Source organism: Myiozetetes cayanensis, unplaced genomic scaffold (assembly GCF_022539395.1).
Source record: "Myiozetetes cayanensis isolate MyiCay16 unplaced genomic scaffold, myiCay2020 scf5-8, whole genome shotgun sequence".
NCBI classification, from domain to species: Eukaryota; Metazoa; Chordata; class Aves; order Passeriformes; family Tyrannidae; genus Myiozetetes; species Myiozetetes cayanensis.
This window is the reverse complement of record NW_026087742.1, coordinates 5,172,932-5,199,306: the sequence shown is the minus strand read 5'-3', so window position 1 is coordinate 5,199,306 and position 26,375 is coordinate 5,172,932. Positions and strand designations below refer to the sequence as shown.

Here is a 26,375-nt window from a genome sequence, read left to right as displayed (position 1 = left end):
ACATACAATGCTGGGAGAGGATCATCTCTGCTCTCAGCTCTACCAGCTCAACTTTTCCAAGAAGACCACTCCTGCCTCTCCTGTCCCAAGGACTGGATTTTGAACTTGCTCCGGCCAAGAGTTCCTTAGCTTCTAAAGGGACATGGTCCTGCATCAAAACTGTCAGATTGTGCCCATAGGGCTAATATGTAAAAGCAGAATTTATTTTTAAATACCTTCCCACTTTACATGAGATTATCAGTTCCAAACAGCATGCATCAATATTTTTTTTTTCTTAAAAATCCCCACCACAAACAACATTTATCATCCAAATACCCCTTAAAGGCTCAAAGGTTGACATTGACATAGTAAAACCAAGAAGTCAATTTAAAAATAATATATATTTCTGAGTTGTTTATAAGAAATATATGTTGCTGGTCCATTGATATGGAGGAAAAGCTTGTACCTGAAATTAATTAAAAGAATCACATTCAAAGATATGCTTGTCTGCTGAAAGGCAAAATATTGCACCTCTCCACATAACTCTGCTGTCTCCACAGTCATCTTTACAGATACAACCAATCAGGTGTTTTAAAAGGTTTTTCTTTGTTGGGGTTTTGTTTTTACAAATACAGAAAAATTCTATTTAGTCCTGAGTCGACAGAGAACGCAGAAAAATGCCTACATTTTTCATCTCAGATGAGATTTGGTGATGTCATTCACTTTATTTCCCAAAGGATGTGCATTTGAAGCATGAGGGTGGAATGGAGGGAACAGCTATAGCTACATGTGTACGTGTACATGTATATTTGTATAACATATATACATACACACAAAAAATCGTGGGAGCAACACATAGGTCTTTCTGCCTGGAAGCAGAAAGGTTGGGGGCAGGCAAGGCATCCTAAGTGCAGCTGGGGGGAAACGTGACACTCCCCTCCCACAACCTCTGCTCTCTCTCTGAGAGCTGTGATGAGAGATCCATTCTTGAAAGAGTGGTTTGATGCAGGAGTAGATGACTGAGGAAAAACTGCCATTCACTGGAGACCATCACACTACAAAAGAGGTATTGGATAAACCGATAACTGAACTTTTGCAACTGGTGAGGAAAGGAATCAGAACACAGTGAATTTTACCACTGCCAAGCACAGCTTGCTCAGCTCTTCAGAAATCAAATCTCCAGGGCAGTCAGTAGCTGCACTATTCCATCATCTTGTGGGGATGGAAATGGGCTGTTGAAACAAACTGGTATCTGCTTTTCAAAAAGTGGTGGACAGCTTGAACCCTCCCAGCCTTCAAATGAAGACACAAAAATTAACGGCAGATTTCTCAACATTGATAGAAATAAATAAAATCCTGGGCAACTTTAGGAGTCAAGTATGTTGATTTTCTTGAAATAAAACAGTAATTTTCCTAAGTTCTCCCAGAAATAGTGACAGAGTACAGTATGTTTTATAAGCCCTCTCAAAATGAATCATCCACTTTCTTGGGACAGTATTAGAACTCATCACATATAAAAAGAATGAAAGAACTCCTTTAGTAACGCATTAAGACACGTAACTTATCTGTGACCTGATTTTAAGGGCCTTTTTTTTCCTATCTGCAGAAACCTGAGCAGTCTTAACATTTCTGTTTCTTTCTCACTGACATCAATTCTCCACAACTGCAACGTTGCGAGCGAGCGCTCCCCTCCTCTTTCAAGAACAAAACCATCACAGCATCTGCTTCTCATAAGCACATTTGTGTGTGTGTGAGAGTGTGTGTGCATGAGAAAGCGAGAGAGAAGTAAATCTGCTGAATTTAACTTAAAAGTTTTACACAGGGAAGGATTTTTTTTTCCTTTTCCATCCTCCAAGTTGCAGAACACAGAAACAGGGCTACTGCTACGCACTTGAACTTGCACCTCACTTGTTAGTAAACAGGGACAGTTAGTGACTGAGGGAAAAAAAATTAATTTATTTAACTTTCAGAGTCAACTGACTGGTACAGGAATGACTACAGATGATGGCAGGTTGTATTGGCACTTGTCTCTCAGAGCCTGCAGAGCAACAGAAGTTCCTTCTGTTCACTCACAGGTTCAGCAGTGGAAACTGGACACAGAACAGCAGTCCTTGAGGTGGAACATGCAATAGCTCCATCACATATTCATCCCCACTAACCAACAACTCAAGAATACAATCCAGAGAGAGACTCCAGTGCAAACTGTCGGCCTGGGTTTTTTGTGTCCCGTTTTGCTTTGACAGCTATAGGGAATGGGAAGAGGTCCCTCATAGCATGAACTTGTGAAGAGGAAGGCAATGAACAGACCACTCTTGCTAGACTTTAAACTATTTCAGGAAGTAAAACACACCACACCTCAAAAACAAATGTTGCCTTTTCTTTTGCACCCCCCTGCCACCTAAAGTCTCCATCCCTCAAGTTCAATGAGGACATATTGTTCCTTTGCCTTCCAGCTTTGCCAAGTCCAGGAAAAAAAAAAAACCAAAAATACCTTGGATTTTTTTTCTTCTTCCAGTATTTCTAGTACCATCAGAATTTCTAAGTCAGAACTCTTATTCTTGAAACATTTCTTGAACTATATTGTCCTGATAAGACAGTGAACTGTGACAGCTATTACCACATTCCCTCCCACACAGTTTTCCCATTGTATGATGAATTTATTGACAAACTGAGAAGCCAGCTCCACCAGAGGAGCAGTAATATATAGAACTGTCACAAGAGTGAAATTTATTAAGAGAAAGAAATACTGATGGACTATAAAGAGGAGGAAAAAAACCCCAGCACATTTAATTCATCATCCCAACACAGAAACTATAACCCCTCTCTTTTAAAGCAATACTTAAGCATAGTCCATTCAGCACTTATACGTTGCCTCAAACTTCAAATGAGAAAGGTACATATATATCTATAAGGGTATTGCCAAATTGTGATATAATTCTAATGCCTCCGGTGCCAGCATGTCAAGTTCTGTCACGTGACAAGGGAGAACGCTCAACACCTCATAGGATCAAGTTCAAAAGGGCTGGAGGGAAGCAGCAGTGTGGGGAGGGAGCCCTGATCCCTGGAGTGGCATGCACATCCCAACACTCCCCCTCCCCTTTCACACGCAGATCCATGTGGTCTCCACCTGACAAAACTACATTTACAACACTCAGTGCCTTGAAATTAAACTGTTTCTTATCTCAGCCATGCGATTATGTCTTGGTTTCCATTCCGCTGGTGTGTCTTTCAAAAAGGGATGTCTGCAGACAGCGGTAACAAAACATAATGAGTTGCAAGAGCCCCAGGAAATATTACAGTGGGACCCTGGGCACAGGGAAAGGCAACATCTCCAAGCAATAGCCAGGATCTGGCAACCCAGGACCCGATCCCGGGCTCCCCTCAGTCCCACCTGACACTCGGTGGAGTCCCCACGGGTCAGGCATGGAAGCAGCGCTGAGGCCGCCAAGGGTGATCCTGCAGCCCTTATTCAGGATTGGAGCGCGCTCACCTCGGCTCCAACTAAACTCCTTTATTATGCAAGTCAGACCCAAGGCCCAGGCCAGAAAGGGGGTTTCCCAAAACACACTGCAGAGGGCTGTGGTTGGATGTGGCCACGTTGTTTTCCAAGTTTCCAGACGCTTACCCTGATGGCAGCCAAGCCTCAACGTGTGCATGCTGAGCACGTGCAACTGGTTACGAAACCGGAGAGCTGCAGCTGGGGTCTCGCAAGGCCCGCAGCACAGCCTGGGTTTGACAAACACATTCTGAAGTCAACAGGAGATGAAGATTTCAGCGCTTTTCTCGAGGTGCTCAGCACACAGGTCATGGGCCAGTTGAAAACGTTTTGTTTCCACGAGTCGCACATTTGTATAAACCTGGCTTTTTTTAGTTTGTTGTTTTGGTTTTTTTTTTCCCCTGAATACTGACGTTATAAGTTACCACCCTCAAAATGGCTTATCTGAAAGTCCTGCCTGTAAGATTGTACTGATATTTATAAGCACTTCGAAGGCCTGCAACATAACCCACAGGGTACTGTGTTCAACAGCTTCAATGGATCATAGAAGAGGCCCAAATTTATGCCTGGTTTAAATCCGTAAGAGTATTTGGTCCATTTTGAAAGAATGGATGGGTTGGAAATGCAGTTCCTGTAACCTCAAGCTCTGTTTTATGCTAAAGGTTTTTGCAAGTTTCTGACAATCAGCGCAGCACAAAGTCACCTTTAGAAGCAAGAAAAATAAGAACACCCTTACTACAATCTAACATCAGGAAAAAATATTTGGCTGAAACTTTAGGTGCGAATTATACTTGCTTAAGCTAGAACAAAAGGACAAAAACATCAGAATCTAGTAATGCGGAAACAAGGGTGGTTTAGCTCTTCAAAAAGAAAGGAAAGATAGACATTTGAGGTAACAAACAAAAAAAAACCAAAATGCACAAACACGTCACAGACATCTAAAAATAGCATTTTATACATTTTTGCCAGTGCTTCTCTGAGAGCAAGTTCTTTAAACAGAACTTAACAATTTTACAATTTTTTTTAAAAAAATATGTCATCCTAAAATAGCCCATCAATCCTTACCCAAACTTTCTGTATTTCTACAAAAATAGATGCACAAAGAGCTACAAAATACTGTATTCCTGAAAGGAGGCGCACTGTAATCGAGGGAGAGGTTTTTTTTTTCCTGACAATTGAGACTGTCCATAAAAATATCAAGCTGAACAAAACAAAACACTGTTAAAGGAGCAGAAAGGAGTTAGGTTGCCCAGCTGCAGCAGGCTCAGATGAGGAAAGAAAGAGAAGTTAGGTTTCTGGTTTTTTCCAACACTGTGGGACCCATAAACGGCCTTACAAACAAAAGGCTCAACAGCAAAACCAGAAAAGTTGGCTCTTCATCTTCATGTATGTCCCCTGCTCCACGCAGAAGGAGTCAACAACTGCTGTATCGCCCGCCCAGCTGTGCTGACTCCAGCTCTAGCTGGTCTTAATTTCTCTGCACTTCAGAACCAAGCAGTTTCCTTGCCCTTGTCCTGATGCTGTAGACCTGCATTTCACGAGAGAAAAGAAAAATAATTAAAATTTGGTCGAGGTTTTTTTTTTTTGTTTGTCCCCCTCCCCAAGCAACTGAAATAAGAATAAACAAGTTTCGGTTCAAAAGAAGAGAAAAAAGAAAAAACCCGCAATTTACCAGTTTAGTGAACTTGTTAGCAACACTGTTACTACTCCCAATTTTTGAGGTATGGTAAGCTTAAACCACAATTAAGTTTCAGACTGGCTCAAGAAGTTCAAGAACGCTGACAAAATCCTGTATGTGATTCCTTGTTTTGACCTAAAATGGAGCATGGCATGGTATAAGAAACCCTCCAGCAAGATCTGCATTGATAATCCAGTATGCAACAGAGTAATGTTTCCTGACAGGGGCCAGCTGCACACGCTACCTCCTTCAGAAAAACCCTGGGACACTCTAGGATCTCACAGTTTCTGTGGCATTTCATCTTGCAGAGAAGAGAGGGAAAGTGTTCCTCCAGCATGTAAAAAAACCAAATAATTTCACCTACAGAGTGTCAGATTTTCAGCCAAGAATGGTTAGTGCTTCCACATGGGAAAAATTAATGATTTTCAGCTTGCATTTGTTATGAGTTCCTCTAACATTTTCCTTTGTAAAAAGTGAGGACTATCTAATAAATATGGTGCTATGTTGTGGCTTTAGCATTACAGACTTGGAACCTGTACTACAATCTGTGATTTCTCTGCTCCAGAGGGATTTAATCTTCTCTAGATTTACACCTAACAGGGCGTACACCTAAAATTCAGAAAGAGAGATGCAGATTAAACTTCCTGAAGAAGATACATTCTTGCTCATTTATAGGAAAGTAAAAAGGAGAGAGATGCAGGCACATGTTTTCAGTGGTAGCAAGGCACTTCAGACTCAACTATATAAAGGCTGCCCCTTATAATGTTTTGAGCCAAGTAATTCATTGTATGAAATAAAGGTGCACTTCCTGCTATAAGCCATCATTCCTATACAGACAGTAAAGCTCCACTGTGCCATGCTATAGAGGGCCCCAAGACCAGTGCATCAGCTAAGAATTTAGGGGCAATTTCACCACTAATGTAAATAAGTTCAACTCCAGACTTCAATGATGTTGTAGCCACTGAAGCTCCATGTTCACTCGATATTCATCCTGTCGAAGCTGACAGATCCATGTGCTAAGCACAGATCTCATTCCCGTATTTGGTCACACAGCAAAACACACAGGAGGTCCCACATGTATCCAGAAAGCCTCATAGGCATGAAGGGTTCAGATCAGACAACCACCTCCTTGTTTTAAGAGTTAAATATGTAACGATGATCAGCATTTCACACAGTTGAGCTACAAAGCAGTTGATGGTCACAGAAAAGGTGACAGCATATGGCTCTATCCATATAAGGATACAAACACTTCTGTGTCCACAAGTGAAAAGACAGGGAAAGCCAAGCACACAGGTATGGCATACCAAACCTTGTCCAGTGGCTTTCTGCTCCATTTCACCTACTTCTTCAGTCAGGAAAAACTGGGATACCCCTCATCTAGAGCATGCCCATAAAGACATGTTCAGAGACTCTTTATTCAATGAAGATATCTCCTTTCTCCTTGTTGCTTAAGAGCTACTTGTTTTCCTGGCAGCATCATACACAGGTAGAGACATATCAAACTGCTGCTAGTTTCCTTCAAAGCTCCCTCCAAGTTTGTGATGACAATTTGGGGTTATTTTCTCCCTGCTGTTTACAATTTTTTTAAACAAAGATGACACCAAAAAAAAAAGGACGGGGGAAAGGGAGAGGGCCAAAGGGAGAGGGGAAGAAAAAAAGGAAGAAAAAAGAAAAAAGGAAGAAAAAAAAAGAAAAAATTAAAAAAGAAAAGGGAAAAAAAAAAGAGAGAGGGATTCAGACAGCAGAAACCTTCAGAGGATAAAGAATTCATCTAAGTTCACCAGTGGAGGACTGAAGGCCACCAGATGCAATGGAAACTTTTAAGCACAAAAAACCAGGTTATATGGATCCTAGCTGCTTAAGAAAAGTGACACACACATACACCTGCTTAAGAGGTCATCCACCTGACAGTAGCAACTGGTGGAAGAGGAATAACCAGCTGAGCAGACACCTTCCTACACAGGTATCTTTGCAAGACACAACTGTAACAAGGAAGTTTAAGGTATGGTGGTTAAGTCTGAAAAGCCAGAGAAAACAATAAAAAAAATAAAATAAAAAAAGCACCAAAGTTACCCTAGCTACAGAACTGAATGTGGAACACTTTCCATGCCTTTTCCTCATTATATTCCCGCCTCCTTCCTGGCAAGGCCATCTGCAGTCCTAACACAGAATCCAAGTGCAACCCTGCTACTAACACAGAGCGTTCACTCGCAGCCTGTCCTAAGCAGGGACATCCTGGCTTGCCCTGCATGAGTCAGGATTATCACGCCAGCACAACCCCCTGCCTCTGGGACACCAACCTTACAGCTAATTGCCACAGGAACACCATGTAGTTCCTGTAGGAACATCTAAACAAATTTAATGAGTTGTGAAAAACTCGTGGGATGTGTGTGTGAACAGAGACAAATGTACAGAAGGCAGGAGACTGACCCCTCAAATTCCATATTCAATGTGTCAAACTGATGTACAGGCATTTCCAAAAGCAGTCTAGCCAAGACGAGAGGGCGCTGATTAATTCACCTAAATTTAAAGTTATTCATCTCAATGGGTGTTAATTTTACATGGTAAAGAATGCGCACCTCAATTTCAATAGAGGCTTACAGCTGTCAGATATGCCAGAATCCTGCTTTGCTTTTAGTGTGCTGGGGCTACAGGAAGCCTCCTCCAGCACATCTGTCCAACAGCAGGACAGGATATCCTCCTAGGCCCTGCAGTAGCAAAGCAAGTTGCTCTACTCTCCTCCCCACAGGGCTGCCTGCAGACCAGGCAGCTGCCGGCACAGCCAGATCCAACTGATCGGCTGAAGTCCTGGTGAGCAGGACATCTCCCGCCCTGCTCCCGAGGGAAACACTCATGGCTGTAACCACCAGCTCCACTGCAAGGCTGCAATTCCCCTCCCCAAGCCCTGATTTTAGGTGCCAGACTGACTCTGCTTGCGCACCTTCCACGTAAACAGGAGGATCTGGCCCCGGCACTGCGGGATTACGGCGTCAGCAATGCTCTGTGAGCACAGGCCACGAACCAGCGCTGTTACAGCCTGACCCTGCTTTGCAGGGAGCTGTGGCCTAAAGCACAAACACGCTGTGCCTTATACCAGTGTGTTCATACACATGAGAAACACACATATAAAACACACTTTTACACTGAGCATTATAGCTCGGGCACTTCAGCTTTGGGAAGACACTAGGTACCAGCAGAGACACGAGTAACAGAGTTTTAACAGATCTTCACGTAGACCTGCATTTTCTTTAATCCCACTTGTACCAATAAAGCAGCTTCTAAAAGGGTTAATTTGCAGCATACAATGTTAGGATTAAGCCACATTTAACGGGAATCAGGTAGCTAAATCCCTCTTCATCCTCTAAAACAGGACCATGTAAGTTCAAACAGATGTGCAAGACAGATCAATACTTCGTAAGCTCTATGAACAGTGCTACGCTGATGTCCCACGCAATCTGTTCTGAAACACAAATTCCCAAACTCCACAGTGCACGCAAGGGGAACCTCCTCTTAACCTTTGGAGAGATTCAGCATCACCCGTTCATGAGATCGATTATCTGGCTTAGTATGGCAGAGGTGCAACAATGTAGCTGGAAGAGGGTAAGGTTACAGGCAGCCTGCCCTGATCCCAACATTATCATTCCATATAATTCAGCATGAGGAATTTTTCAAATGTTTCTATAATCGCATGTGACAGTAGCATAAGAAATGTGACCCACCATAAGGGGCAGGGGTGGGGATCAGTTTTTAGCTGAAGGGCTTTGAAAAGCAACATCTAGGTATATGCCAAATGAACTTTTTAAGTATAAATCACCTGAAGCTCCTGGAATCTGATATATTCACAGCTCCACAGGTTATATTCTCCAGGGACGTATGAGCAAACACTTTCAGAAGTGATGTATCCTTGCCACTATGGCCTTACCCTACCCTGGAGAAACCACCACTGTGTTGCTAAAGGCCAGTACGCTCTTCCAGGGCCTTCAGTTTCCAGCCTCTCTGCTGAGATAGCTGTCTCACATTAGCATTAAATGTAATGAAATTCTGTGTGATGTGGACACTTACCCAGTATAACCTTCCCCTGAAGTGCACATGAAGCAGTAAAAGCTTCACTGCTGCTGGATGTGGCTCACTGTGGTACTTCAGCAGCCCCTTTCTCTCCCCACAGCACAACACACCTTCCCCGGGGTGACACCTTTCGATGAGCACACAAAACACCGAGGCAATTAAGCTCCCTCTTTTCACCAAGATCACGCCTTGAGTGCCTGTAACCAAAGCACTTGCCTCAACTGCACAAGCTGCAGGCAAGGCTGAAAAGGGAGCTCAGCCTTCCTGCCCTTCCCGGCAATCAAGGAGAGATGAGTGTGCAAGGAAAGAGACCACGTAATTGTAATGTCACAGGCCTCCACTACCTGCTGTGTTTCACTGCTGGCACCCTTGTTTCCAACACTGGGGGCTGCCTAACAGGATTTTGCTGTTGTGTTTCAGTGCATGGTCATTTTGAATAGCCACAAGGCACTGATCTGTTGAAATCCTCTGTTCCTGCAAGGCAGTCACACATTTCCCTTCTTTCTTTTCCCACACAGGAACTCATGGATTGAAAGCCACACATGGGCCTGAAATTAAGAGTTCAGACCTCTTCCAGTTCCTCAGTGAGCAACTTGAGGCAGCAAACGGCATGGTATTTAGAATAGATTATTGGTTCCCAGTTCCTTTAAGGGGAAGAGAGAGGGATTTGTATTCAGTTCACAGTATTTCATCTTTAAGAAATTTTTCCCCACTAACTCTTTGCTCCTCTGTGCACCAGTCAAGGCAAGGAAGTGCTTCTCACACACTGAATCAGTCAGTGAGAGCTACCAAAAAGAGAGACAGATACTTTAATGAAAAGGCAGTAGAGACGCAAACCCAGTCTCTCCTTAATCAGATAACATACTGTCTTTTAAAGTATTAATCTGCAAGGACTGGGGCCACTGAGATAAATACCAAACAGAAAAAGGAGCCCTCAATAGCACATATGAGCTCCAGGATGGAAACTGTTAGTCACCCATCACCTAAATGCAAAAGTGAGGGCTGCCAGACTGCTCCTAACACTGAGACAAGAGCTCACAGATGCAGATGTAGCTCATGGAGGCTGCCCTATGGCTACAGATCCTGCACTAAGATAAATCTAATTCATAGAACTCTGCCCAGACTCTATAGAAGGATGTCCAGCTTGATGGTGAGCACAGCTCAAACAGCAGCATCTCCACTCTCCTTGTGACACCTGGATACTGCACAGGAAGGAAATGCTGAGCTGCTGCAATTTGGGTAAGATGCAGTCCTCATGTACTGCAAGTTATTAGTTCACTGGAGCTACATTTTAGTGAATGTGTATATGAACTAGCTGAACAAGCTGGGAGTTTCCACATGGAAGTATAATTAACCATTTCCCACAAGATTTAAACAAACAAACAAACAAAAAAACCACGCATCATGTCACAACTCATTTGGCTTGAATGGGACCAAGGTAGACAAAGGTCTCTCAGCAAAAAGGCAGCATGTTTTACAGCTCATCTGCCCTGACAGCAATCACAGGAGGGATTCCCACCTGGAAATACATTTGAACGTGGCTGAGAACCAGCCCTGCTTCAGCTGCAGGGAGTTCACTTTTCTGATCAAATTCTTCCTGCTAAAACAAGTCACAGGCACAATCGAACCATCTTACCTGTATCAAACCCAAAACTTGGCACAATGTCCACTGTTCCATGAAAGGCTCCAGCCCATGCTGAGGTAGCGCTGGTGACAGCAGCGGGGTCTGTCTTTGTCACGTCACACTGGGGAGCAGGAATCCTGGCTGCGCGGACTGACGGCATCAGCAGGGACCCGTAGCGGGGGTCGCGGTGCGAGCTGGGATGGTGATGGTGCATGTGTGGATGGGGGTGATGGCGATGCATGTACACGTCATGCATGTGTGCATACGAAGGGCTCACCTGAGATGCTAAAGGATAATGCCAGGATTCGGAGGCAGCAGGGGGAGGAGGTGGGGCAGTCTGATGAAGGCCGTGTCCTGGCCAGCTGCTGGGATCTGGTGTTGGGAAGGTGCCTGGTGCAGTAACGGGGAAATCAGGGTGTACTCCACTTAAGCATGGTGGAGGAGGAGGCTGATAAGAGCTGGTCCAAAATGAAGTTGGGAAACTGCTCCTTTGGCTTGAAATTGTTGAGCTTTCTGGCAGAGAAGAGAGAAACGAAGTATCACTGAAGCTGAACGACACATTCCACGACAAAACCCTCCAACTCAAAATTCCTCAGTAATTATAGAAATCACAGGACATCTGAGCTAAGGGGGGACCTCTTGAGATCACCCAGTCCAATTCCCCTGCTCAGGTGGGGTCATCTGGAGCAGGCTGACCAGGACTATGTCCAGTCAGATTTTAAATAAGATCCAAACTCCACAGCCTCTCTGGGCAAACTTTTCCAGGTTTTAGCCACCCTCAATTTAGCAATTACAAAAAAAACCCAACCCAAACAAACAAACAAACAACCCAACAAAACAAACAACAAAACAAAGGAAAATATATATAAAGAGTTTTACTGTTTTCTGATGGAATTTCCTGTTTTCTAATCTGTGCCTACTGCCTCTTGTCCTGTCCCCAAGCATTGCTGAGGAGAGCCTGGCTTCCCCATCTTTCTCATTTCCCCCTCCCATCAGGTTTTAAACATATTGGTAAGATCCTCCCAAAGAATATTTTTCTTCTTCAAGCTGAAGAGTCACAGCCCCCTCAGGATCATGGTACAGGAATTATGAGGAGAGGCTAACTCCTGACCAGTCTAGACCCTATCATTTAGAAAGGTAGTTGTTGTGGCTATAAATGCATCCGAGGACAGAGAACCAAGTCACATTGCAGAATAGGAGACATTTGGCCAAAGGAAATACACCAGATTTTCTCAAACTAATTGTATGCTTTTATGGGATAAAGATCACATCTAACACATCTTATGTTAGCCCCTTACAGAATATATCACATTGCCCTGTACCCAATAGGATCATACAAGCAGAAACCTCTATGTAGCTCAAAGAGGTTTTGGTCAGAAAGAAAAGACTCACTGCTTCTTACAGCTAGGGCTCAACTTTTATTTAAATGGACTCAAATACTTCTACATTATGAAATCACATTCTAAAAATTCCTCTCTTGAAGGAGCGGTTACTGTTTTTGATGTGTAGGGAACTACTGGCACCTCCATTCTCACAATCCTCTTGCCAGCTCCTGTTAGTACTGCTTCATGCAATATGTCTCAGCTCAAATAGGGGTTTTTTTGCTCGAAGATGGAAACATAAAAATACACAACTTCACCTCTGATGAAAGAGTAGTCATAAAAATAGCCTATGGAGGAATAAAGCCAAGGAAGTTTAATATCTGATGAGGCGAGGAATCCTCTGTTCCTCATATAACTTATAAAAATACTTTTTTTTTTTAAATGACCTTTCATTTTGCTTTGTTTAATAAGCAACTGGAATGAGATTTGGGTGAAGAGACCATTGAGAATGAACAGATTCTCCAAATGCTCCTGCCTCTGAACTTTGCTTATACAAAAATATTTTGGAAACCAAAACTTAGAAGTGTTTTCTGACTGTATCACTTGGACAACTCACCCCTCTGTTTTAAAATCCACTAAAATCATAGTATTTTTTCTACACATCAATTGGCTTTGATTTACGCACTTTATTGAGTCTGATTGACTTCCTATATTGGAAATAAACCCTGCAAACACACCATGGACAAACACAGAGGATGTTTTGGGTCAAAGTGCTTCAGAGGCTGCAAGCTTATCTGGCAAACAGTACTCCAATATGATTTTCTGCAAAAGTTTGGGCTGCTTTTAGAGATGTATTTCTATTGCAACTCATGCTTGAAGACTGGAGAGAGCTTCAAGCATGTTACAGAAGCCTCAACATCCCTCCAAAGTTGGTATTGTTGCTTGTTTGTAAATCATTCCTTGTTAAAAGGGATTACACTGAGATGGAGAGTGTTCATGGTGATGTCAGCATGGCTGACATCAAAAAAAAAAGCAAAACCAAACTTCTCCATGCCCAGTCTTTTGTTTTCCACACTAACTTAACAGAGGAGCACAGCTTGACAATGTTTCACCAGTATTCTGGAAACATAACCTCTGTAATCGAGAGTTTTTGTAAACTATCTGGCTGTTATCTGCATGGAAAAGCCCTAAATCCAAAGCATTGCACTTCAAAAAAGCACAGAAAACCACAAAGTATCTGCAGGACAGCTTTCATACCAGGAGAGAACACTTTAAACCGCTGGATTTGCCAATATGAATTCATCCCAGATTGCATAACAGCTTGGCTTTACCAATCATGAAGGAGGTCTACGCTACAGAAAACATGTTTGGCCACCTCCATTTTTCAAACCTGTGCACATTTCACAAAGCCGCTGCTGCTGCCAGAAACTGCCATGGACCAGCCCCCACCAAGACATCACTGAGTGTAGCAGCAGAGGCCAAGCTCACTGCTCAAAGCCAAGTCATGTCACTGGAGACACAGGGTCCATCCAGATTATACAAACATGCCAGAAAATTTCATCCATCCCGAGTGCTCAGAGATACCCAGCCTCTATGGAACACGGCAATGGAGAAACAGCCATTTCTGCGTCGTCCTTGAAAAAGAAAAATAAATAAAATCTCTGCAGCTTGCATGGGCTTTCAGGGGGAGAAGGGAAGGAGGCATTTAACAAAAGCTGTTTGCCAAGAAAGATCCTTCAGTCACCACAATTTCCTACGCTGAGTACAGGGAGGCAGGGAGATGGCAACATCTCAGATACCACGAAGTGGTAACCGATGCAAATGTTCGTGGTGGCCCGACCGACACGCACCGAGAACGTGCCAAAGAGCACACGCTGTGAAGGAGACAACGTATGGAACTTCCTGCAGTACAACACTGCCTCTCAGTCAAGGCAAGAGGAAAGAAAAATAAGAAAGTAAAACAACCTTTCAGCTAGGAAAAACATGTTGATAAAAATACCATTAAGGTCGCATCGGTTTCAAGGTGTCTTTAGTTACATTAGCACCTGCAAAAAGACTGCAGGTAGCTACATCTAAAATTGAATATTCAAAGTCCATGGATCCTATTGTAGGGAACTATATTTTATTAATAAAAAAAAAAATCAGTTTTCAAGTTAATGTAAACAAATAAACTCATCACATATGTATTTTCAACACACAAATGATGAAAACCTGTTCTTTTCAGGACAACGGGTTCCATTTTTTCTATGTAAGCAATATCCCTCTCCAAAACAAAATAAAAAAAACAACCAATCAAACAAAAAAAATCCCAATAGCACTGCAATGATAAAATCAGACTTTGTGTTTTCATCAGGGCACATTAAAAAAAACAAACAAAAAAACCCCAAAGTCAAAGACGGAAGGAGAAAAAAGGGCAAAAACCATTACTAATCCCTCCTTTCAGGTAAAGGAGAAAACAGTGAACTGGGGAGTCAGTTCATCCTCACACACTTCCCCCTTAAATCCATACCTTCCAAAAATATATGTTGCAAAAGGTTTTTTTCCTTTTTAATTTATCTTTGAATAACAAATTGACAAAAATTCTGACTACCCAGGAAGGTCATTTATAAAAGAACTTCCAACTAACGGTATTTTAATCTCTTTAGGTAATGGGATACAAATTCACATTCACAGAATCATAAAACCGTTTGGGGCTGGGAAGGGACCTTGAAGATCACCTAGTGCCTACCCCCTGCCATAGGCAGGGACACCAACTAGACCAGGTTGCTCAGAGCCCCATTCATTTGCTGTTAACTGAACATCTTTGAATACTATCTAAAGCAGAAGGCCAAGATATTGGCATCTTTCCTTCCCACTGTTTTCAAGCAGGCATATTTCAGGAACTCATTTGGGCCTGATAAAATTATTGCCAGCTTCTCTTCTCTCAAGTAGCAAATGCCCTCAGGTCTCTCAGCGTCCACAGCCCTGCCCAGTAGCCTCCCTGGGGATTTTCATACCACTTCAGCAGGTGCAGCAACAGCAAAGGGCATATCTCCTTACTTTATTCCCAGAAGACTTTCAGGACATGCAGACCTCCATTCCCCACGGAGGGCATGGGGCACATGGGGTTAGGAGGCATCGTGGCTGAAGAACCCTTATACCAGGCCACCCAGCCCCCTGCAGAACCCTCTACGGATGGTTGTGCAACCACAGGGGGACACAGGGAAAAAGAGCTGGGTCTGTCTGAGGTCAAAGAGAAGACACACAACCCCTGGTATGTCTCTAAGTGCAGTGAAGAGGGCTTGCTATGGGGACGAGGTCTCTGGGGACTGCCTTGATCCCATCTCTAAAACATTTATAGCCTGTCTGGGCCATTTATAAATGCTCCAGTCTCCTTTTTAGTAAGCATAGGTTCAATCCCGCTCTCAGTCGAGTCAACGGAAAATTTCCCATTAACGTTAATGGTCCCGGCTCAAGCCATAAATTCCTCTAGCTCCCTAGCCACTTGTGCTGACCTTTGCTTAAACTTCCTCGGATTTGTCATCATCCTTTTGGAAAGCAAGTCCTTCTGTGCTATTTTTCTCTCCACAGTAGTTTCCAAAAATCCCATCTCTTTAATTCACTAATACGGTCTCACCTCAACGTCGCTGATTATGAGCACCACTGCTCCCATACAGATCCCACTGCTATCTCTCTCACTCAACCTGATGCAAGGCCACTGCTAATGATGCTTAGTTTGTGTCCCTCTGCCAGTCCACATAAGGATGTGATCAGAAATAATACAGCTGTGGATCTGAAAAACTACCCACACTGCCACATTCAACAAAATGGAAATAGCAACTTACTGGCAAGGCTTTCTTCAGTCACCAATTCTGAAATCTCACCTGTAAGGTCTAACTAGCGTATCTGGCAAGATCTGCTCTCTGTTACACTGATGCATATAATGCACATAAGCATTTATATGCATAACAAGACAGAAGTGCTATGACACCGTGCAAATGCCTCGCAGAACCTACCATGTTTCTACTCTCTGCTTGGAAGCAGAGTAGTGTCACCCCCATTTTGCATGCAGGAAGCTGTAACATCGGCCATACCTCTGCCACAAGCAGGCTGCAATGCACCACACCACATGGCTGCAGCCACAAGGGCCAGGGCTTGTCCCCCAGCCTATTCCAGCCTGTGCTGGCTCCTCCCCACTCGAAAAGCAGCTGCGGATGAATCCTAATCACCTGGCAAAGTCACCCGGGAGGGCTGCATAGGTTTCCTCACGTCCAAGGCCAGAATCCCAAACAGCTTTGCTCTTTCCTCTCAGGCCAAGTTTCACACTTGGAGCTTAAAAAAAAGAGCCTCCAACCTTGCAGGAGACGTTTGTGAAGCTGCGTGAGCTCTGCCCCATCCCATCCAGGCCTTGGCAGAGACAGGGGTTATGGCGAGAGCGGGAGGCGCCTGCTTCTTCCATGCCTTTGGCACCTATCTCCCCCTTTAACACTTCGGATCACTCAACCCCAGAAGCTCCACGGTTCTTTCAAGTTTGAGGGAGAATTTTCCACCTCTCCAGAGGAGTGAAATTTCAGCTGCAATGCAATGCGTGTTACCGCGACACAGACCGAGTAAGCCACGCCACAGAGAGCAAGTTACTGCTCCTCTTACCTCTCCACAGAGGACTTAGCCCTGTCTTGCTCTTGGTAAGGGCAGTTTCTGAATTGAAGCTACTGGCTTGGCTCAAAGCTCTTGAGAAGTGTTCATCCACTACAGAACCAATGTCTCCCTGGAAGTAAGTGAACAGGACGCAGCGCGAGTTAAGGTACTCCATCTCGGCAGGCTGGTCTTTCTCATCCTCCTCTTGCTTGCTGGGAAGGGTCACTTCCAGAGATTCCTGCATCTTGTTGTACACAGCTAATTTCTTCTGGGATTAAAACCAGAACAAACGAGATGTATCAGTGATGGCATTCAGTGGAAGATCAACATATGGTTTCTTTAACAAAAAATAACTGAACACACTGAATATTTATTTCATAATTTAAGTGAGACTACCAGGATATTTCACACTGGCATTTTACAAAGAAGAGAATACCAGCACCCACTTATGACTCTCTAACCCTCTCAAGCAGATGGACCTGCTTCTCAGGCATGTTTCACAACTGCAATCTATCAGCTAGAGCTTTCACCAATACTTTCAAAAGAAAACAGACAGGCTCTAACAATTCCTTCCTGACTCCCACCTGGAGAGGATATTCCCATTAATGAAGGCTACAGAGGTTGAGTTAAGCTCTGTGCAAGGGTGTCCAGACAGAGGGTGCCAGCATTTCACCCACCTGACCGAACATACACTAGATTTTGCCGGCTGCACTCCCCAAGTTGAGCATACATGGCCCTCGGGACTCCCCACATTTATCCACTTATGAAGAAGTAAAGATGGGAGAATTCTGTGGTTCCGAAATTAATAAATTTTCACTTGCTGCCAAGAAAATTTTTATCCCATGAAGCTATACTTTAGGGTAGTGATTGGGGTTTGGCTGGGGAGTTGAGGTATTTTGTTTTGGTTCGTTGGTTGGTTTGGGGTGGTTTGCTGTTGTTTTGAGGTTGGGGTAAGAGGTGGGTTTATTTTTCCCCCTTTTCCTTTTTTCTTTTTGTTTTTTAAAGACAAGGTTCTGGGAAAAAAAAGGACAAGAATTCAAGTAATAAGAAATTAAACGTGTGACCAGGGGAAAGAGAGGGATTGATAAGTTTGCAAACATATGCAAAAGAAATGCACCCCAAACCAAAAACACAGAGAAGCATTTAAAAAAAAAACTTAAACCTGCACAAGCCATCTGTGAATGACTATTTCAGAATCTTCTCTCTCCCTCTCTCTCAAATCAAACCTAAATGTCAAAATAAATGTGTGTGAAGATTCATTTTGCATGGAACATATTTTTCAGATGTTCCACTTTACAACTGTTTTCACAGAAAAAAAACTTTCCCCACAACAGTAAAGCTGCAGGAATCACAGCTTTTAGCTAGCCAGCCATTTCCACAGCTGACTTTGCACACAAGCACTTTCAGGAACCCAAAAACAACTACAGCACATATGCAGAAGTATTTCATAGGATTTCTATAGAATTACAGTTTGACTTCTCTTTAATGGTTTGCTTGGCAGCTCTCTAGTGCCATCAGAATCTCTTTAGGTTTATAGCTTTTTTACCCTTTTTCCAAAGCAGTTCTATAGGAAAAGTTAAACAACTGTACAGCCTATAAAGTTTCATTTATACAATAAATACACACATCCTAGTTAAAAATAATTGAAAGTAATTTCCTGATCTTATGTACCATCAATACATTTACATTCAGTGCTTTCTAAAATCATATTAGCCGATACAAATTCTCTCATTGTAATACAAAACAAATACCCTACAAAACAAAATTCTAATTATGAATGGTTATTTAAAAAAAAAAAAAAAACCTGTAAGGAAGAGCTACTGACAAGTGGAATTAAAACCTATAGTACTAAAAGCTCATAACAACTAAAGGATCTATGTGACATTCCAGGAACAGATAAATGTAAACTATTTATCATGTAAAACAATTTATCATAAACCATTTATTATGTAAACCAAATGTAATACCATTAATTCAGATGCAATGAGGGACATACATAATTTTATTTCAGTTTGAGATATTCAGGCAACAGGCTGGAATTCAAGTAAATCTGTGCTTCACTTATTTAGACTTTCGGTTTTATCCCAAGATCCCATAATACATAAAAAAACCTCTGGGATTCACTCATAAAAAACCAAACCAAACCAAACAAACAAAAGGAAAAAGCAAATTAAGTTTTACTAGAAACCCTAAAATTCACTGAAATTGTTAAAACGAAGTACAGTCTGAAGCTCTGAAACATATTTTTGCAAGCAGAGAATCTGGGGTAACCCTTTTTTTTTTTTTTTTGGTAAATGCTCTCTTTATTTTTTACAAAATTTACATCTCCTAGTATTTTTTCCTGAAATGAAACAAATGGAAAATGAAATGGAAAATTTGTTCCTAAGGTACCACTCACAGCAAGCTTCACAGCTTTGCTTAGGTAGTCACAGAACAATGAGACTTGAGTAAGACAGAAATGGTTATAACAACATGGCATATCTAGGAAATTGAAACACATTTGAAATCTGTAATGAATCTACCTCAGTGACTTCATCATTCTTAAAGGTGCACCATAACCCAGAGCCTCTTAAAAATGCAAGACAAGTGGTTGGGGAGGGTGGTTTTCTCATTTTTGGTTACGGTTGGGCTTTGTTTTTTAAGTAGAGAACAAAGCATGAGAGACCTCTACAGAAGTCTAAACAGACACTGACTTATTACATCATCTCAGGTGTGAGTGTATGTGCCAGACCCTGAATAATGTAACACACTTTAAAAGTTGACTTCTGTCATTACAGGTACAGTACTTGCATTTATCCTGCTGTTATGCAAATGCACATACAAGCACACAATTATATACAGAAACACACTGTTTAATACAGCCCCTGGCTTGACTTGGTTATCAGGAAGGAAGTCTTTCAATGTTCCTATACAGGGACTGGAGCTCAGGAAATTAAAACTTATCTCCAGAGTTGCTTCTCTGTGCAGGAATGTTCCCCCTTCCACAGCCTAAGAATCTAATTCATTTTCCATTTCAACTCTCTTCCCTCCCCTCCAGTCCATGGGCAGTCATTACAAGATGCTCTGAGCACTTTCTTCTTTCAAAAACACCAAATCTGACCTTTTTTTAAATGTAAAAAAAGATGGTAGGACTGATGAACAAGTACAAGGCCTTGTGCATGGTTTGAAGTTACTTACAGTGAAAGGTTTGTGTTTTGTGGTGAGTTTTCTGCAAACGACAAGAGTTCTAAATTAAAAGATTTTTCAAAACAGCATCAAGCCTGTGATCAGACATGGGTATAATTAAATTATATTTCAGGAAGAAATTATCAGCCTGTAATTGCAAAACTCTTTAAATAAGAAACTACAGTGAGATAAAGTGACTCAATAACTTTTCCTTGTTTGCAATGTATATACATCCTTTACATTGTATACATCCTCTAACAATGTGGGGGTTTTTCCCCCAACTCACTTAAAATAGTCTGTTTGCACACAAATTCCATCATTTTTGTTCTGACCTTAGCAGTAATCCTCTCATAGCATTTCTGACTGCACTTGTGTGAGTGGAAAAGTATGCAAGATCATCAGCTGCTAAATGAATTTGTCCCACCATCATGGGGTGTGAGGGAATAAAAACAAAAAAACCAAACATCAGGTTAGGTTTCTGGTAACCAATCTGGGCCGGTCCAGTTTCACTTGTACTTTTTCATATAAACAGTTCTGGCATATATTTCAGCAGCCAACAGTGCCTGTAGATCACAATGCTATCCCTTGTCAGTGTTCGATACTTTTATATTAAGGAAGTCCACCTCTCCCTTCCTTACAAATTAGAGACTGATATCAAGCAGCCTCTGAAAAAAAATAAAACAAAACAAACACACAAAATCTTATCTTGGCCAAAACCCAGAATACAGAAGTAAAAGTCAGCTGAGCGTACTAGGAAATAGGGAAATTCAGTATCTATAGCACCTGATGCCAACTTACACAACAGACCCATGGCTGAAAAGGCACAAGCTCTGCATAAATAGTGCTGTACAGCATGGGCTGAACCCATCCTCAACCAACACTATTTTTTTAATTTATTTCATATATTTACAAACAGGCTCTTCCAAAGAAAATTTAAATCCTTAACTGCAAGTTGTATAAGAAAAGGAAACTAAAGATAAATAGCACATCACCACTGATATGGGAATATTAAAGAGTAGGTTTAAGCTGAATGAGCATCATCCTGTCTTCTAAAGAACACTGACCGCTTTTAAAAGCTTGTGGTCCAAAAATCTCACACAAAATCTTCTCCTTGAAGATTCCTGTTATTTTCTGACATGCCGTACCCAGAACCAAGTGAAACGGTTCCCATGCAGTGAAGTGCTGGCCACATTAAAGCCAGTGGCAAAAGTCCAACTGACTTCAAGGGTCCCGGATCTCACCCAGGGTGTCTGGTAAATATGTCAGAACATTCCTCCTTGCAAATTGAAATAAATCCCCTTCCAGCTGAAACCAGCGAGTAGGCAGAAAAACAGAAACAAATAAACAAACAAACAAACCAAACCACACTTGAGAACAGAGAAAGTCTTACTTTAGCCAAGTTTGAATCAAAAATTCAGGCTAGCTCTTATTTTTCATATAAGCTGGTTGCCTATTCCTACAACTTATTATGTCCATACATGCCATCATAACAGCATATGGTCCTTTATGCTCCCAAGCACGAAAGCCTGGTGTGCCTGTGGCCACCTGTTACAGATTTTCCATTATGAGAGAAAGAACAGGAACCAAAAATAAAGAATAACTACACTGGGGAAACACTATATGACCCTGTCCTGAGAAAAAGGCTGTCGTTTGACATAAGCTTCTGAGAAGGAATTCCAGCAACAAACTCAAGGCAAATCACGGACAGTCCCTCCATTTGTGGAGCTGCCTGTCAAGCAGGCTCCTATTGATAACACAGAAAGTATTCAAGGAGAAAGACAATTTCAAGCAATCAGGCCATCAAATGCTGGGCCTGAAAGCAGTATTTATGGCATGCCCTGAAAACATGAAATGATAACTTCTACCCACAAAAATGAGCAAGGCAAGAGCTTGTTTTCAGGAGAGCCCCTGAATTTGCAGCAGTAGAGCCTGCAGCTCCTGCTATGCTCTGCTAATGGAAGGAAGTGGTGAAAAAGGAATTAATTGATACATCTTTTGCTGTACATGCAAACAGAGATGTACCAATCAAGTCTAAAGGTCTATTTTTATGTAGGTAGGGGAAGATCAGGTAGAATTTGGTCCCAATTGCAGTGACAGAGTAAAGCAAAACAAACTTTTAAAATCAGTAGTGTCTTGTAGAGTTAAACCAAACCAACCAAACCAACAAAAACCCACACGTAGGGGAAGACTTAATCCAAGTTTTACATTCAGCAATTCTGAGAGTAGCCTTTAAAGGTGAGTTACATAGGTCTGATCCAGCTTCCAGAGAAGTCAGCAGCACAGCAAACAGCAGGCCTCAGGACTAGCCTTGAGAAAGAATCTGAACTGCAAAAGCTGAATGTGAAGCCATGCTCTGCCATTATGAGCTGTTAGACACTGCCACACAGCACAAGCAGTATAATAAGCACATCCTCAAAAGTGGTAAGCTCATGATTCAAAGAACTTTACTGAAAAAACAAGTTACAGTCTGTGAACTGGGGTTTAGCTACAGCCAGCTGACACAGCATTATACGTGACCTGTCCTTGTCTGCAGTGCTGTTAGTTTGGAAGGAAGAGCTGAGTTAGTGACCTAATTTGCTAATGAAGACAAGCCCTTATCTAGAAAAAGTCTGTCTAAGGCACTGCCAGCACTTGAGAATATCACAAGTCTTTATGCAAGACTCTGATTTAGCAAGGACGGTGTTGGCTTAGATGTTGGTTCACATCTACATACCATGGAGAAATTCCAAAACTACCATTTTACTGCAACTTCCCATTTCAAAAGTCTTAAGCTCAGGTGTAAGTGAGCCAGGGTGAACCCTGCCTTAGCCTCAGCTCTGCAGCTCGCTGTACCTGGCCTGACAGGACATGACAATCTGTCAGGGTGTCTCACATGCGCTGAGAACACAATGGGATTCTTCAGCAATTATGTGTTTCCAAAGTCTCGTCGAATTCCGTTACACCCATTCCTCACCCAGCCCATAGGAAAGCCAAAACTTACTCCTGCAGCTGCACAGCCCCTCAGGAAAGCACACCATGAAGGGTGTTTTAACTTTGCCATCCTGCAGGGTTTTACCCTCACGCAGGCACAGATCCTCACCGGACACAGAAACGCGCTCGTATTCTGACACCGGCACACACTCGCTCCGCCTTTTGGCAAAGTATGGAAATCCTGATTTATCTGTAAAATTAGGGCCACACCCCATTTTCATCAGTTCCTTCTGGCACCATATGAGCAGGTATACAAACCACATTCCCCTTACCTCCCTCTGGCAAACACCCTGGACTTGAGCAATCTCAAAGATCTAAGGTGCTAAGCCTCCACTCCCATTAACATTCAATAGGAATTTAGGCTTCAGTCCATTAGGGGCTTTAAAATAAAATCCCACCTAAATTAATTTGCCAGCAAGTTCTCTCCTGGCTAAGGATCGGTGAAAGTTAAGTTTCCAGAAATTCTGCCTTCCTATGCAAGGAAAAAAATCAGTTCTGTGCTGATTTTAAGGAAGGGAAAAATACAGACGCAGAAACGTAGGAATAACTTTAGATTGGGGAAACTTGAAAAAAGCACGATGAACCATCCCCTAAAGAGAAATTTCTGCACAATCCAGGTGCACATTAGTCCATCATTTAAAAACAGTCCAAAGGCTCTCATTAAAAACAAAGAAAGAAACAAACAAAACAAGACAACGAAAAGGAGACAACCATTTGAACCCCCTTCGCTGCAGAACAGCGACACAACACCAGCCCCTCGCTGAAGGCACTTCATGCAGCAGGAGACCTACAGAAACACGAAGAGCTTGGCTCTCCAGAGACACCACAGCCCAGAACTTGAGCCTGTACATCTGGAAGGGCAGCTCCACAGCTAAGGAGCTGCTTTGCTCTTTAATGGATATGGAAGTGCTGCGGAAAGCTGGCATAACCCATTACATGTTTGAGATGGCTCTACTGCAAACACCTGAGAAGATGCAAAAGCTTTAGTTATAGTAACACACCTACATCTCTCACTGAGAAGGAAAGGAAAACCAACAGGAGGAGCTTTCTCTCACAAAACAAACCAAAAGACACCAGAGTAGAACACCACCACTGAAAAATGCTTCAGTGGAGTCACTGGATATTCTAAGGGTGAGCTCCACTTTATCAGCTCCAATGCACAGCCTTATTTCTAAGATATCCCACTAATTCATCTTCCCTGTTATTTTTAAACCACAGTTTTAATTCCAGCAAAGAGGAACATTCTTTAAAATGGTCATCATCCTCACGAAGAGCGCAGCAGCATTTTACATGTTGAACACATGTGTAAGAAGAACCAAAAACCTGGCAACAGATTCTTCATCCTTCCTTCTTACGCTCTCTATCAGTTGACTAAATGTCTCTGACAGGACAATTCTGAAGGAACAGAAGAGATTTGCAAAATGTCATACATTACCCAAACAATAAATCTTTTCACTACGAATACAGATGCATGAGGAGTTCATTCTATGTTTACTTTATTAATTTAGAAAACATCGGATTCAGAGAAAATACATAAACTGCTCTAAAGTTAGCAGCTGCTAGAATCAGAGGGTGCAGCACTCTTAGTTCAGCAGCAACAGCTCAGTTTTTCAGTCTGACATTTAACCAGACTGTGAAGACCCTCCAGCTTCAAGTACTTCAGGAAAACTGGTGCAAACAGGATTAACTAAACCAGATTGTCAATAAACGTGTAGGATAGCCATGTTTAGAAAGTTCTTAGGTGGAAATGGAATATGTGGTGTCAGCCAAGACTCATAAGCTGTCCTGGTTCATCAGAGCTATCTATGTTTCTTGCCATGCTTATCTACCTCCACTTGTTAAATAACATAATCCACAGTTTATCTAAAATGATTTCAATAAATTTTCGTTTGTATTACGGTGCCTCTGGGACATTTCATATATGGTGAGGGAGAAACTTCATGATTATGCTTAAAATCAAAAAGCAATTGCACTTGAGCATGACACAGCTGCTAACGATCATTTAATAGATTTTTACATATTATGTGTTCTATAAATCTGGAAGAGAAATACAGATCATCACCCCAAGAGTTAAATGTCAAAAAGCTCAGCAAAGTTTCAATTGCAGTTTTCTACTTCTAGGTCTCTTGTCAGAGAGTCAGGTTCTTAGAGATTATTTATTTATTTTCCGTCCGAATCACACAGGCTAACAACTGGAGCTCCACACATTCAAATACGAAGTTCATAAGTAAGATTATTGAATAGATAAAAGGTTCTGCAAGCTGTGACCTAGATAAGAGGAAAAAAATAATTGCGAAGGCAGGATGCAACAGACAGAACTCACAAGTTTTCCAGTGAACAACGTGAGCAACCTGGACAAGTTCACTGGGGTATCGTTTCTGCGAACAGGCTCTGTCTCCCAACAATAAAGGAAAAAAACAGCAATACACGATAGGAATTTTAATGTTTTAGCCCATACTCGTGTCTCCCAGGCAAGTTGATATTAGGGGTCACTTCCCATGTACGGAGAAAACAATCTTCACGGATAATAATGATAAAACCTTATGGAATGCAGCAACAACCAAAAAATGTATTCTCAGATGACTACATTAGGGCCAAGTCAATATTAGTCCCACTTCACCCACGCACTGCATAGTCTAAAAATGCTGTCAGCCTGATAAGAATTTCCTGATTCACTTAAAAATTAAAAAAAAAAAAAAAAAAAAAAAAAAAAAAAAAGAAAAAAATCTGATCACCAAGTTCAGCTGGAAACCCGCCGGAGACGATCCTCCAGGAGCGCCGGGGCGAGTGGCGCGGCGCGCCCCGTCCGTGGGGAGCAGCGCGGGTCCCCTCCCGCCGGCGGAGGTTCCGCCCGTGTGCGCGCCCGCGGGGCGAAGGCGCTGCTCGGTGCCCGCAAAGGGAGGGTCGTCAAGTAAGCAACGACGGCGGAGAGAAGAGGGAGGGGAGGGGAGAGAAAAAATAACTTTTTGCCCCTCTGCCCCACTCCCGCTGAGCAGGCCAACAGCCATCCCCCCAAAACACAAGTATTTTGGGGGAAAATATTTTTGTCGTTTGAAAAAAAAAAAAAAACCAAGCCTTACCAAGCTCCGTTGCTCTGGGGCACCCTCACCAGCTCCCCGCATCTCCAAATCAGGCCGGGGGCTGCAGAGCGCATCGCTGGCTGGCCGGGGCCGAGGTCTCCGCCCCGACCAGCCAGCGATGCGCTCTGCAGCCCGCTGACGGCGGTGGGGAGTGCGGAGGAGGGGGGAGGGCACCCCAAAAAAAAATCTCCCCTCCACCTCCCAGCCCTCCCCACCGCAGCGCCTCACCTGCGCGCATCCCGCCGCGGGCGCGGCCAGATAGCGGGGCGCGCCGCACGCCGCCGGGGCGGGCTGCTGCATGGCCACGTCCGAGCAGCTCATGGCCGCGGCCGCCCCGCGCCACCGCCTTCTGCCCCTTCCTCTTCTCCCTCTTCCTCCT

General features: G+C 42.8%; 1 protein-coding gene across 4 annotated transcripts; it reads right to left on the bottom strand.

Annotated features, from left to right (window-relative positions):
- Positions 1 to 1,918: 1,918 nt before the first annotated feature.
- VGLL3 (vestigial like family member 3) lies at positions 1,919 to 26,375 on the bottom strand. Of its 4 annotated transcripts, none has more exons than XM_050333266.1 (4): positions 26,225 to 26,375; positions 16,794 to 17,049; positions 10,855 to 11,355; positions 1,919 to 5,003 (listed from the first exon to the last, which is right to left on the bottom strand). In XM_050333266.1, exons 1-4 carry the CDS (start codon positions 26,315 to 26,317, stop codon positions 4,960 to 4,962), a joined length of 894 nt encoding a protein of 297 aa, XP_050189223.1. In that variant the 5' UTR covers positions 26,318 to 26,375; the 3' UTR covers positions 1,919 to 4,959. The 4 variants fall into 4 exon arrangements, with proteins under 4 accessions (XP_050189223.1, XP_050189224.1, XP_050189225.1 ...); XM_050333267.1 differs by having other exon boundaries at positions 16,794 to 17,046; positions 26,225 to 26,372; XM_050333268.1 differs by lacking the exon at positions 26,225 to 26,375 and adding an exon at positions 25,997 to 26,065.

Coding starts and splice junctions, on each gene's coding strand:
- VGLL3 (XM_050333266.1), bottom strand. CDS start 26,317: ATGAGCTGCTCGGACGTGGCCATGCAGCAGCCCGCCCCGGCGGCGTGC. Junction 11,356..16,793: donor GCTAAGTCCTCTGTGGAGAG/GTAAGAGGAGCA, acceptor CTTCTCTGCCAG/AAAGCTCAACAATTTCAAGC. Junction 5,004..10,854: donor AAGTTTTGGGTTTGATACAG/GTAAGATGGTTC, acceptor CGTGAAATGCAG/GTCTACAGCATCAGGACAAG.